Source organism: Cnephaeus nilssonii (assembly GCF_951640355.1).
Source record: "Cnephaeus nilssonii genome assembly, chromosome: 13".
Classification (NCBI taxonomy): domain Eukaryota; kingdom Metazoa; phylum Chordata; class Mammalia; order Chiroptera; family Vespertilionidae; genus Cnephaeus; species Cnephaeus nilssonii.
Genome location: NC_137084.1, coordinates 31,562,522 through 31,576,917, shown reverse-complemented (window position 1 = coordinate 31,576,917; position 14,396 = coordinate 31,562,522). Strand labels below are relative to the sequence as shown.

General features: G+C 35.3%; 1 protein-coding gene across 20 annotated transcripts in view; it reads right to left on the bottom strand.

Moving 5' to 3' along the window:
* Nucleotides 1-14,396, bottom strand: part of SOX6 (SRY-box transcription factor 6) — a 558,867-nt gene that overhangs the window by 298,400 nt on the left and 246,071 nt on the right. For all 20 annotated transcript variants that reach the window (XM_079789455.1, XM_079789470.1, XM_079789454.1 and 17 more), the window contains one exon: nt 3,060-3,267. In XM_079789455.1, coding sequence (XP_079645581.1) covers nt 3,060-3,267 — 208 coding nt within the window. The remainder of the gene's footprint in view (nt 1-3,059; nt 3,268-14,396) is intronic.

Sequence of the window (14,396 nt, the reverse complement as noted above, 5' to 3'; positions counted from 1 at the left end):
CTCTAGTCAGGCTCACCAAGGAACAAAGAGAGAGAACCCAAATAAACAAAATCAGAAATGAAAGGGGTGAAATAACAACTGACCCCACAGAAATACAAAGGATTGTAAAAAAAAAAAAAATACTATGAACAACTCTATTCCAACAAAATGGACAACCTAGATGAAGTGGACATACTCCTAGAAAAAGATAATCTTCCACAACTCAATCAGGAAGAATAAAAAAATCTGAAGAGATCGATAACTATGGAGGAAATTGAATCAGTAATCAAAAAAAAAAAAACTTCCAGCAAACAAAAGCTCTGGTCCAGACAGCTTCACATGGGAGATTTACCAAACATTCAAAGAAGAACTAAAACCTACCCTCCTCAAACTATTCCAAAAAATTCAAGAGGAAGGCACACTTTTAAGCTCTTTCTATAAAGCCAGCATTATCCTAATCCCAAAACCAGATAAAGACACTACAGAGGAAGAGAATTACAGGCTAATATCCCTAATGAACCTACTAGTAGATGCTAAAATCCTCAACAAAATTCTAGCAAATTGGAAGAACTAAAACTGTCACTATTTGCAGATGACATGATATTGTACATAGAAAACTCTAAAGACTCCATCAAAAAAACTACTAGATTTAATAAATAAATTTGGCATTGTAGCAGGATCCGAAATTAACACCCAGAAATCTATGGCTTTTTTATACACCAATAATTAACTCGCAGAAAGGAGAAACTAAAAAAAAAGAAATCCCATTTACCATTGCACCAAAAAAATTAAGATACCTAGGAATAAACTTAACTAAGGAGGTAAAAGACCTGTACTCAGAAAACTAAAGGACATTGAAAAAAAGAGATGGAAGAAGACCTAAATAAATGGAAGAATATACTGTGTTCATGGACTGGTAGAATCACACACATCATTAAAATGTCCATATTACCCAAAGCAATCTATAGATTCAATACAATCCCCATTAAAATACCAACGGCATATTTCATTGACCTAGAACAAAGTCTCCAGAAATTCATTAAAAAAAAAACACGAATAACTGCAGCAATATTATCTAGAATCTCTCAGTAATTCACCCAGACATTTATTCATATTTTAAATATAGTCCAGAATGTCATGATCATCTAATTTCATGAATTATAGATTAATAGGAGAAATTAGAAATTATTCACAACTAAGCAAGAAGTAGCAGCCTACAATCTAAAGAGGAAACACACACACACACACACACACACACACACACACACACACTGAAAATTATATCTATATCAAACAAACACAAGAACTCCAAAATTTCAGCACTGCAAGGAAATAACCATAAAGCCAAACAGTCTTAATTATCCCAATGATCTCTGGGGGCATCATTACATTATAGCATGGTAAAATCACTGACATTTATAATATTATAATCATTGTGATACCTCAAATTTATGCAGTTTGCAGTTCATATGAGACTTTTTATATTCATTATTATAGTTAATTCTCAAAATGTTTGAGTTACCAAGTCAGGTATAGGTACCATAGCAAATTTTAAATTTTGTGGTTCAGGGATATTGTAGAACTTACCCAAGGTCATGTCAATAGTTAGATAGGTATTGGAGTTCATAGGCTACTGCATCATGACTTCAAATCATCATATAATATTTACTTTTATGCTATCTAATGTGGTTAGTAAGACAGAAAAGCATGTAATACATTCTAGAAATTTCCACAAAAATTGTTGATGTGCTAAACACATCCACAAAAATTAATTTGAAACTTCCACAAAATTTAATTTGAAAGTTTTTAAACTTTTGAGCCCTTGAAGGAATAAAATTCAGTAACATGAAAAATTCCCTTATATCAAATCCCCATTTCCCTATATGCCACAGAGATTTAAACTTACAATGTTAGTAGTAAATCCAGAACCATTAATTATCCTACATTTTAAAGTCTAAAATCTGTACATAAAAAAATAAAAGAACATGCACATTATAGCAATCACTTAGATTTGATTTATTTAACTGAAAACATAGAAGCATCAGAGGGAAGGTAGGGATGGAGGTGGCAGGGGAGAGATTAACCAAAGAACTTGTATGCATACTAGTATATGCATAACCCAAGGACACAGGCAATAGTGTGTGAAGGCCTGGGGGGTGGGGGGTGGCAGATGCAGGATAGAGGAGATTAATGGGGGTGGGGGAAAGGGAGACATCTGTAATACTTTCAACAATAAAGATAATTTTTTTACAAAGTATTATTAAAGAGTCTTTCACCTAGAGATACTTGAACCTAGGTGGATTCTTGTGGGGAGAGAAGGTGGATGTGGGATATTAGAGTAAATGTCCTATGTCAGTGGTTGGCAAACTCATTAGTCAACAGAGCGTATATCAACAGTACAACGATTGAAATTTCTTTTGAGAGTCAAATTTTTTAAACTTAAACTATATAGGTAGGTACATTGTTATTAACTTAATTAGGGTACTCCTAAGCTGGCTTTTGCTAAAAACTCAAGGGGCCAAAGAGCCGCATGTGGCTCGTGAGCCACAGTTTGCCGACCACTGTCCTGTGTCAAAGCACTTCCCCCTTGAACTTTTAGCTTTAACAATAGTAGAAACCCTCAATGATACAACATTTAGAGGTAAAATAATAATATTTATAATATTTCTAAAAATGAGGAGAAATAAATTGCTTTGGGTTTTCTTTTTGCTTTTGAAGCAATTGATTTTTCATAATCAAACACTATCCAGCAAAAGTAGGAGAGAGAAAATTAAAAGTAAAGTTGGAGCTGAAAAAAATTCCTATGCTACCTTTTTCTAGGGCAAGGCTTATAGTCAGTTTAAAACCTTGATTTGTTATCATAAGAACAAAAAAAAATGCACAAAAATTTTACATAAATGGAGCTATCTGCTTAACACTCCTAATGGATCACAATCTGCCATCACCATGGTAACCTCTGAATAACTTTTTCCAGGCTAGTGCCAATTATGCACTTCTCTGGCCCTTGAAATCCCACTCTTTTTTTTTTAAGGCCTGGAATTTTTAAAAGAATAAAGCCCAACAGTTAAGTCCACACATACCCTCTTGTTCAGTCCGAGTCATTTCCTCAAGCTTCTTCTGTTTCAGTGTGTCCACCACATCGGCAAGGCTCCCTTTGCGGCGCTCTGGGGTTCCAAAAGTAACACTGGTCATTATCTCGCGGTCCCGACTCCCTTCGTCAGGCTTATGTGGTGAGGTAGAGGTATTTCGGAAGGAATATAGGGAACATAACTTATTATTCTCTGACTCCTAGAAAAAAAACAGAATAAAATAAAACCATTAGAATACTGGTTTCTTTAAATATCATTGGGAGAAAAAAATCCCAAAACTCAGATTGACAATATATGATGTTTAGATGGACAAATAAAATTCAGTAACTATCTCCGCTTAAAAAAAATACTAAACACTAAAGCAATTATGAAAATGCAGATTCACACTGGTGCGTTGTTGTTTTTTTTATTAAAAGCAGCCTACGTGCTTCAAAACCAGTTTCAAAATGGACACCTCAACTTCTTCCTCATTTGTGCCCTTCTTTGAAAATAGTTTAGATTCAATTACTAATTATTAGAATTGGTAAAGTTTTTCTTTAAATTGGCAGTTTAGTTAGCACAGCCTAAAAATACATATACATCACAAAAACATTATCATCCTTGAACTTAGGAACAGTAGAGAAATTAGCTTCAGTGATTGTTAACTGTTCATCAGAAAATATAAAAAAGGTCTAAGTCACTGCCCAGAAAAATAACTAACCTGAATATGTTTGTGCGTTGGGTTCGGGGAGAATCACTTTTTTCTAGCTGTATATCTGTCCAAAGTTACAGAAACTTCTTTCTATTCCTTACCTTTCCCATAGTTAAACACATTTCTCATGTGGCATTTAGAAATGGTTTGTTGTTTGTTTGTTTACAAAGGAACAAGTTTGTTACAGAAACATTTGCACAAGAATTACTTCACAGTACAGAGAAAGTTGGCTAACTGTGAGGAGGAAAAACAAATCTTAGATGAAAAATAATAGACACCTAAAAGTTTATAGAAAGAAAATATTTACATATCTCCCTAAATCAGAACTGAGGGTTGAAAGCAACTACTTTTTGGCCATTGCCCATCAGTAGTCTTGCATTCGCCTTATCTATCTGTGCTCAGGTAGTCTCTCTCCCAAAAAGAAATGTTGCGAACTAAAGCCTTTGTGATTCTCATCAGAAGCTTGAAAATCCTATCGGCTCCTATATTTCTCTCCATCTTCCCAAAGAAGGCTGGCAAGCTTCCAGAACTATGTAGAGGAAGAAGCAGGAGGTAAGTTACAGTTAACAATTAGTGGGAAGGGGTGGAAGGAAAAGGAATCTAGAGAAGTAAGTTTCCACATATATTAAATAATAATTGTACTCAATAAATGTTATGTATGTACATATTATTGTTATTTTACAGAAGGTAGGAATAAAACTTATTTTCAGGGTTATTGGGAGCATATAATGAGATAACAGTTATAAAGTAATTAGACACAACGCTAAGCTCATAGGCAGTGGTGTTTAATAAATGGTAGGTGCTATTATGCTGATGGAAGGAGCAGACTTAGGAATGGAGTCATGGAGGATTATCCCCCTTCTTTTAGTAAAAAATGTTATGATTCTTGAATTAAATTGAATATTGTGAAGTCTGTGAATATATTTTAAAAACTACTGAACTGTATTCATCAAATGGATAGTTGTGTGTATTATATCTCAATAAAGCTATTAAAATATTGTGAATCAAGGAATTAAGCGAAGAAATAAAAAGAAAGACTCATGGACACAGACAACAGTATAGTGATTGCCAGAGGGAAGGTGGGATGGGGGAAGGTAGAAGAAGGTAAAGGGGGGATAAATGGTGATGGAAGGAGACTCGACTTGGGGTGGTAAACACACAATACACTATACAGATGATGTGTTGCAGAATTGTATACTTGAAACCTGTATAATTTTACTAACCAAATGTCGCCCCAATAAATTCAATTTTTAAAACTCTATAGATTTAATGCAATCCCTATTAAAATACCAACAGCATACTTCACAGAACTAGAACAAATACTCCAAAAGTTTATATGGAATCATAAAGACCCCAAATAGCTGCAGCAATCTTGATAAAAAAGAACGAAGTTGGAGAGATCACAATACTGGATATCAAACTATACAACAAAGCTATTATAACCAAAACAGCCTGGTACTGGCACAAGGATAGGCATATAGACTAATGGATCAGAAGAGAAACCCCAGAAATTGACCCACACCATTATGGTCAATTAATATTTGACAAAGGAGACAAGAACATACAATGGAGTAAAGACAGCCTCTTCAGCCCTGACTGGTTTGGCTCAGTGGATAGAGCGTCGGCCTGTGAACTGAAGGGTCCCGGGTTCGATTCCTTTTGTCTGGGGATGGGCACACCCCCAGTGGGGGGAGAGGTACAGGAGGCAGCTCATTGATGTTTCTAACTCTCTATCCCTCTCCCTTCCTCTCTGTAAAAAATCAATAAAATATATATTTTTTTAAAAAAGACAGCCTCTTCAACAAATGGTGTTGGGAAAACTGGACAGACACGTGCAAAAAAAATATTCTGTGCCAAATCTTAATCTTGTCCACATTCCCATTGTTGGCACAATGACTATCACAGAGCAAATGCTCATTACATTTGTGCTAAAATAAAGTAAAAAGGATAAAATTAATGGTCCTAAATCTCTTCCTTCCCCAAGAGAGATGTTATATTTCATTAAAGTTTACAATAACTCTGTGCAGTGATGCAGAGGAACCCTCTAGATGCCAATCATGTTTAGGCCTTAAACGTGGCTTTTTGGAATGGCCTCTTGATCCTTCACTTTGGACAAATAAAAACTGAGATACGTTCTAGAAAGCCATTTTGACCTCTTAATACTGTCCCTATCAGAAATCTGACCTAAGTGTTTTTGAATTGATAATTACCATTTGATCAATCATGCTTCAGTCACTTTCATTTCAGATGCAAACTAGTCTTATATCATAGACTATAAGTCAAAAAACAAATTCTGATTCAATCTAAGGGATTCAAGACCAAGTCAAAACATGAGGAGGTGGTTACCTACAGCTAACTCACCATTGTCCTTAATAAAGCAAATTTTTCCATCACTTGAAATATGGTAGGAGGGGCTCTCCAGCCTGAGTAACAACTTTAAGTTGTCCTTAAAGCATTTGGGCTCCATACAGTACCACTTTTTTTCTCTCAGGACTAATTTCAATCTTACTTACTCATGTCACTTACTTGTTCGATCAACTACATCTCTTGTTGTTGTTTTTTTTACTCGTGGTAATGGGGTCACTGCCATCCTGCACCACAGATAGTAACCATGGGTTCCCTCACGGATTACCCACACACTGTCCTCAGCCATGTAATGTGTGCAAAGTAGCTCAACACCGCCAAGAAGCAGGGAACAAGAAGCTGAAAAGTCATGATTTCACCAAGGCACCAAGATAGGCAGTGAATGAAATCACACATGGCTTTAGTCATATAAGTAATCTTATAACATTCTTAGGAACAATAGAAAGGGGCAATATTTATATTTCTGGCCCTCACTTTTTAACTTTCTAAAACTTAACAAGTATTGGCCTTTAATTAGTGGAGGCCTCTAGGCCAGTGGTGGGCAAACTGCTGCTCGCGAGCCGCCGTTTGCCGCTCTGTTGACTAATGAGTTTGCCGACCACTGGGATAGGGGCTTAATCATAAGGAACAACAACAGCCTGTAATTATTGGAATCGAGAATCTAGGTCAGTGGTCGGCAAACTCCTTAGTCAACAGAGCGGCAAACCACGGCTCGCGAGCCGCATGTGGCTCGCGAGCCGCAGTTTGCCGACCACTGCTCTAGGCAATTTATCTGAGTAAAGGGGGACACAAATCCAAACACTTTCAATGAAGAAATTACTGTTTGATAAAAGGCAATCATTCCAAATTTTAAAAACAGACTTGACAAAGAATCTCTAATCTTTTTTTCTAGAGGACTAAATCATTTTAAAATAAGTTTTCTTAAGAAGAAAGGCTCAACTTACTCTGTAAGTTTTAAAAACAAATTCTATGAAATATCAATTGAGGCAAGATTCCCAATGATAATATCTGAGACTTAATGCATGTCACTGCAGCACAACGGTGGAGAGATCTGAGACAATATTTCCCTAAAGCAGTGATTCTCAAACTTCAAGATATAGAATCCCCTGGCAAGTATGTTAAATGCAGATTCCTTCATCTCCTCCCATACCCTGAAGAGTAGGACTCGGGAATATAAATTTTGAGGAACATCTCAAGTGATTCTGATCACAGTTACTTTAATTCTGATGTACCTCACTTTAAGAAACATCAATCCTTAAGGCAAATGAAATAAATGTGCTTTGCCTTAATGTTATAATGCAGATATAATTATGAATAATTTTAAGAAGCATGGTTAGTTGTAATTTTTAAAAATAGCATAAAGGAGATTACCCCTCTTCTTTTGACCTTTCTTGTGAAAACAACTGCTGAATAACATGACTGGACACATGAACATCATGAAAAGCAGAGTATATGGGGCACGGTATAAGCATTAGTTCATTCGAAGAAAATTTATTATAAATTTGTTTTCTTTCAACCCTTAATGTCAGTGACCTCACCAAACCTAACAGTAAAAATTGTTTCAAAATATTATTCAAACGAATTTCAGTCCTAACACAAGGAATAAAGTAATGTTGTTGATTCAAATGATCTAAAGAGGATTTCACTGGAAATCAATTAAACACAGTACTAAAATTATATGTAGAAGAGTGAAAAAGTACCCAGTAGGACCAGGAAAAAAGTCATTAGGCAGAGTTTCTAGAAAAGGAAAGCAATTTTCACAAATTAAGAATATTTTAGTAAGATGTTTTTGTGTCTGAAGGGATAAAAACATAAATATTAAAAACAAAACATGTATGGCTGGTGACAGATGTTAACTAGACTTATTGTGATGATCACTTCACAATATGTACAAATATTGAATCAGTATGCTATTCACATGAATTATTATGCTGTACACCTGAAACTAATATAACATTTTATATCAATTATACATCAATTAAAAAATATGTGAGGTGATGGATGTTAACTTATTGTGGCATTAATTTTACAATACACACATATGTCAAATCACTATGTTGTACACCTTTAACTAATATAATGTTATTGATCAATTATATCTCAATAAAACAGGAAAAGCATGTTAAAATAACATTGCTTCAATTTTTCAGGTGTGATTTCTAAATGGTGATATTATTGGTAAATTTCTTTTTTTTGCTATTTGTGTTTTCTAACTTATAACTGATGAAGTATTGTTTTTTGTGTGTTTTTTGGTATTTTTAATTAAATTTTTAAATTATATTTCTTAATTGTATAGCAATAGATAAATGATTTAATTAGTTTCAGATATATAGCATAGTGGTTAGACATTATATAACTTACTAAGTGATGCCCCTCGACAAGTATAGCATCCACCTGGCATCAGAAATATTGTTTATATAATAAAGAGATGCTTGGAAAAAAATATAAAAGTAAATTTAAGAGAACACAGTTTGGACTTCTTAAAGATTAGTACATTATAGTTTCCCTGTATTGAAACCAGAAAAAAAAAAACTTTCTTTCTAGATATTTCTGTAGTTGAGGGTTCTCAAATAACATTTTCTAATAAATCTCATTATTTAAAAGGGCATCCTTATATCAGCTAAAATCTATATCCTTATAATTATCACCCATTATTTCCTGTTTGCCCTCAAAAGATTCACAAAATCAATTTACTCCCATTTCTCTATTAGAGTTGTTCAAACATCTTAAGGGAAGCACTAAATAGTCCTTTTCTAGGTGAAATTCCTCCAGTTTCTACAACCCATTTCTCATTTGACATAATTTCCAGATACTTTGTCTTTCTCCTCGGATCACTCCAGTCTCTAGATACTGTACTAAAAATGGGTTGCCAATAACTGAATACGAAATTCTGCATCCTCATTTTCACCAGGAAGAAAAGTAACACTCAGAGATTATGTGGCTTTCCCCATGTCACACAGGTGTAGCTGGCAGAGCTAAAATCTAAATGTAGTTTTCTGATACCATATCCAATGTTGTTTTTTTCCATTCCACAGTAACAATAAATAAATAAAATTAGTTATCGATTCTTGTATAAAAATCACCCTAAAATTCAGCGCTTAAAACAATAACACTTATTATCTTTTACGGAATTCAGAGGCATCTGGGCTGTTTGGTGCTGCCTCAAGGTCTCTCTTGAGGTTGCCATTAAGTCAGCGGCTAAAGTTGGAATCATCTCTAAGACTTCTTTACTCCCAAATGTAAACACTTCAAAAGCTCAGGGCTGAAGTAAGGGGTTCCTTAGACATCATCCTCTATCTCTGCGCGATCTCTCTACATGATGTTTTCTCTCCATGATGTTAGCTTCAAACATGATAGTTCAGGCTTCCAAAGGTACATGCCCCAGAAACAGCCAGATGAAATCTGTATCACTGTTTCTAACCTCACCTGAGAAGTCATGCCCTCTAAACTGTCAGTGTGTTCAATTTAATAGTGAGTACCAAGGTTTGCCCATAGTCAAGGGGATGGGAGATTAATCTCTGCATTTTTATAGGATGGAGTTATAATTATATCCTCAAATCTCTGCTGTGAGAAATGAATAATATATAAAGCATTGAGTACAGTGCCTATCACATAAGACTCAATAAATGATAACTACTCATATTATTAAATTCAAATGCCCTTTATCCAATTGTCCTTTGTTTCAATTTTCAGTTCTGAAAATACTGTCGTGATAACCACTGGCACCATTTTTAGGTTTTCCTTTATACTCACTCATCTAAGTAGAATAATCAATATATGCTCAAAAATCACTTCCTTTATGAAGTCATCCCAAACTAATCCCACCAAGACCTGACCCTCACAAAGCTCCAGTAACCTTATCACTTGTAATTAGCTTTTCCTGGGGATACTATGAATTTCCATTCAACCTAAACCATATGGATTAACTCCATTCTGGCCAGGAGCAGCTAGAGAATGTGTCTGCTCTGATTCATCTGGGTTGCCAACTGCACCTAGCCCAGGAATGTGAATGGGAAGCCACATGGTGAACAGAGGAGAGCAGTGGGCTAAGGTTGCAAAAGTCAGAGAAGATGTCAGGATTTGAGAAAGTCACAGACCATGGGCCAGAGACCCAGAGACCATGGGCCAGAGACCATTTCTGACCAGGAATGGAATCCTTGCCCTACATAATGGAGTGGAAACCCACATACAGGCAGAAGTCATTGAAGTCAGGAGAAACGACTAGGAAATGGACTCTCTAAGCAGCTGAATTAACCAACTTCCCTTTCGGCTGCCCAATCTAATTATAGGACAAACTATTACCCTCTCTTACTCTTCCTTCCACCCATTAGCAAGGCTGATTTAAATGTGTTCAATCTTACTGCATTGTATGTTGTCATTTTTGTTTTGCTCTTTCATTTTTGTTATACTGCCTCTAATTATAGCTTTACCTCACTCTAGTCTGCCTTCCCTAAAGATAAGCTTTATTGAGATACCATAATTTCTGACATTCCCTCTATAGCAAACCTCTGTTTTCTCAGACCCTACCCTAAATCATTCAAAGTCTAAATCTTAAAAATGATTCTTTCCAACACTTTCTTACTGAGACACTCCATGGTTCTCTATGTTGTGTTCTCTTTACTGCAATGAAGAAACCCAATTTGCTCAACTATAGATATGTTCCTGGTAATCTTTTGCTGAAGGGAATTAAGAAATGCAATGTCTGTAAAGAAATTAAAAACAATAATAAAACCAACTAAAGTTGCATGTATTGGCAACTTAACCATGTCAGTGATTAATATATTAAGTTATAATATATACTATATACTAGTACGTACTACTTTTTCTGATTATCTGCTTTTAAAAACTTTTTTTCGAAGAACCAAAAATGGCCTGAGACTGTGCTGTATAAGAGACATTCTACTATGGTGTTATTGAGTGACTGACAGAAAAGCTTTATCTAATCTAGGTTCCAATAACTTCTTGCTAACAAAGGAAATCTAACCTTTTTAATATGCTGAGAACTAAATTGCTAACATTTATAGGTTCTTTCTCAGAGGAAAAAGTATTTTTTTCTCCAATGTGACATATTTAGAGGAAAAACATTGGTTTTAAAAAGCTTATATAAATGAAAATACTGAATTTGGCTCCAATTACCAACAATTTATTCCTGACAAAAGTATCATTTGCTCTAATAGTGAAATAAAGAATATTCTTTTTCTATTTTATTAAAAATGATACTGGTAGAATATATTAAATTTACATAGCATTCTCAAAATCGGAATAATATCATGTCACTTTATTATATTACTATACTGTTCAATAACAATAAATTTATTCATGATGTGTCAGAATGTAGATTTTTTTAACCAATATTTGCTAAAGTGTCATGACTCCTAAAGTCCAAGAAGGAAAAGCCATTTTAAAAATATTATTTTGATTCCAGGAAAAATATTACAAGACAAAAGTTTTTTAAGATGGCCTCATCACCATATTTAATAAATGGAAGTAAATATAGTGAACAGAGTAAATATAGAAAAATATTAAAATCTCCAAACTTGTTAAGGCAATCACATAGAAAAGTCTTGCATCATCTATATACCACCAGCCTCACATATAGAATCAAATCTCAAGATACAAAGGTCCTTAAAAATCCAATTGTTCAACACCATCTAGTACTTGAATTTCCTATGCAAGAAAGGTAGTATAATAGTTAACAAGTAAAAGGTCTTTGGGTCAGATTTTCTAGTTAAATACGTTTTTCCATCTACCGCCCATATAACCCCAAACAAGTTAGATAATTTCTCTGTGCCTTAATTCCCTCATCTATAAAATGGGAGTGATGATAATAGTAGTACAGAAACTACCTCATAGTGTCGATATGAAAATTAAATTAATTAATAAAAATAAAACACCTGTTATATAGTAACTGCTTATTAAATAATGGTGGTGGTAGTAGTAGTGATGATGGCTGTTACAATTTCCCTGGCAAGCAACTTTTTGCCTCTCCTTAAACACCTTCACTGTTAGAAGATTTGGCACTTCCCAAAGCAGTTGATTTTATCTTTGGAGGGTTGTCAAACATTCTTATTTATAGGAATATGAATCCTATGCCTTCAAACCATGGAAACATTTCCATCCCATAGAAACATTTACAACAGCAGCACTTTCAATACATACACACAGCATTATAGTACCCTTGTATCTTTTCTTTTTCTGGCAAAACATCCCCGTTTTCTTCATTTCTTCCTCATAAGACATGGTTCAGCCATCCAGATCATTTTCCCCTGAGTATGTTCCAATTTGTTTCTCTGGATCTATTAAATAGGAGTGCCCTGAATTGAATGTGTTCAATATTGTCTAAATAAGGAATTAAGGCACATGATCACTAAGGGATAATAAAGATCATAGATAGGCAACCTCACAGATGAGAATACTTACAACTTTTTGGTAATGGAACAGTAATAAGAGCTTTAAGGTGAGGCCATGTGATAGTGAATTCTCCAACACATGGAGCAACATTCTATCAAGGTTCAGCTATTAGCTGATTCATGTGCCTTCCAAACCAGACAGCTACTTTCATCTGGCAATTCATTAGTGTTTAAACTACCATATGATATTCAACCTAAACAACACTATCAGGCTATGTTGAGTTGGCTAAGACAATTTTAACCTTGAAACCAACAAATTTAGAATTAGCAAGAGACTTGGTTATAGTTCAAATCTTTCATGTTTGAGATGAGGAAACTGAAGTCAGGAGATTGGAAGTGACTTCTCTAATGTCACACAGCAAATTAGTGTCAGAGATTAAACACAGGCCTTCTGTGAGATAACATCCTATCCTTTCCTACATAACCCCAGGGAAAATATTTCTACTGATTCAAGAGAGAGGGAGAAGAGAGAGAGAGAGAGAGAGAGAGAGAGAGAGAGAGAGAGAGAGAGGGAGAATGTGTTGATAACTTAAGTATGATTATGCAGATGTTGGAGAAGTATAATTTAAAAAGTTTTCCAGAGCAAGTTTCTATGCATGCAGAATCTCAAATGATTCCATGGAGGTGTCCCTAAGAGGTAACTACTTTCTCAACTGTCTATTTTATTATCTTCATGCTCTCCTCCTTTGCAGTTGTTTTCATTGCTTTCCCATTTCAGAGTGCACTTATAAAAAATAACTGTATTTTTTTACATATAATCAGCAAAGCAGCTAGTATGATTCATAGAATCCAGATATCGGTCAGTTAGTTAGTCACGAACCAATTTTGCATCATCCAAAAGAGAAACAACAAAGAGAACTTTGGGGTTTATCCACCCCAGATATCATAATTAAGAATCTGAAGCCACCCGGCTGGCGTGGCTCAGTGGTTGAGTGTTGACCTATGACTCAGAAGGTCATGGTTTGATTCCCATTCAGGGCACATGCCTCAGGTGCAGGCTCGATCCCCAGTGTGGGGTGTGCAGGAGGCAGCCCATCAATGATTCTCTCTCATCATTGATATTTCTATCTCTCTTTCCCTTTCCCTTCCTCTCATAAATCAATAATAAAAATATATTACTTTAAAAAAAAAAGAATCCAAAGCAAAGGAGGCAAAGTAAAGCGCACGCGCGCGCGCGCACACACACACACACACACACACACACACACACACACACACACACACAAAACAAGCAAACAAAAAACACCTCCCTTCCATCTTCCAAAAACAGGGAAATAGCCTTGCAAATAAGAGAGTCAAGGTACCAAAGACCTACTGCATGATGCAGGTGTTGTCAGGGAGAGGAGTGCATGTACTAGTAGTATGGAACAAGTATCCATTGAAATTTGTTTAACTTAGTTTCCAGAAAAATATGTTCTTAATTCAATATAAAAACTAGGGCCATTGTCGGGGAGAAGGGACCTACAGTCACTTCAATGGTATGAGAGTAGTTTCAGAAAAAAATAGAAAATAAGATATAAAACTCTTAGGAAAAAGGCAAGATAGATGGGATCCACGAGGAAAAGAGGTAGTAGTTAGGCTCCTGGAAATAATATCGATGTGATAATTTACCCATGTTTAGGGTGTCTATTTTTAAATGATGAGGCTAGGGTCACAAAAATAGATCAGCTCATGCTCTTTATACCTCACAAATCTTAACATTAAAAAGTACCAGAGCCCAATGAAGTTCAGTCAAACCCATTTATCCCTTAATAGAGATTCTGCTCTATTACAGTGAAATCCTTTCATGGCCTAATTTTCCAAGGGAAGAGGGACTAGCCAGCAGATTGCTCTGTGTGTCATACACACTGAGCACTCACAGCC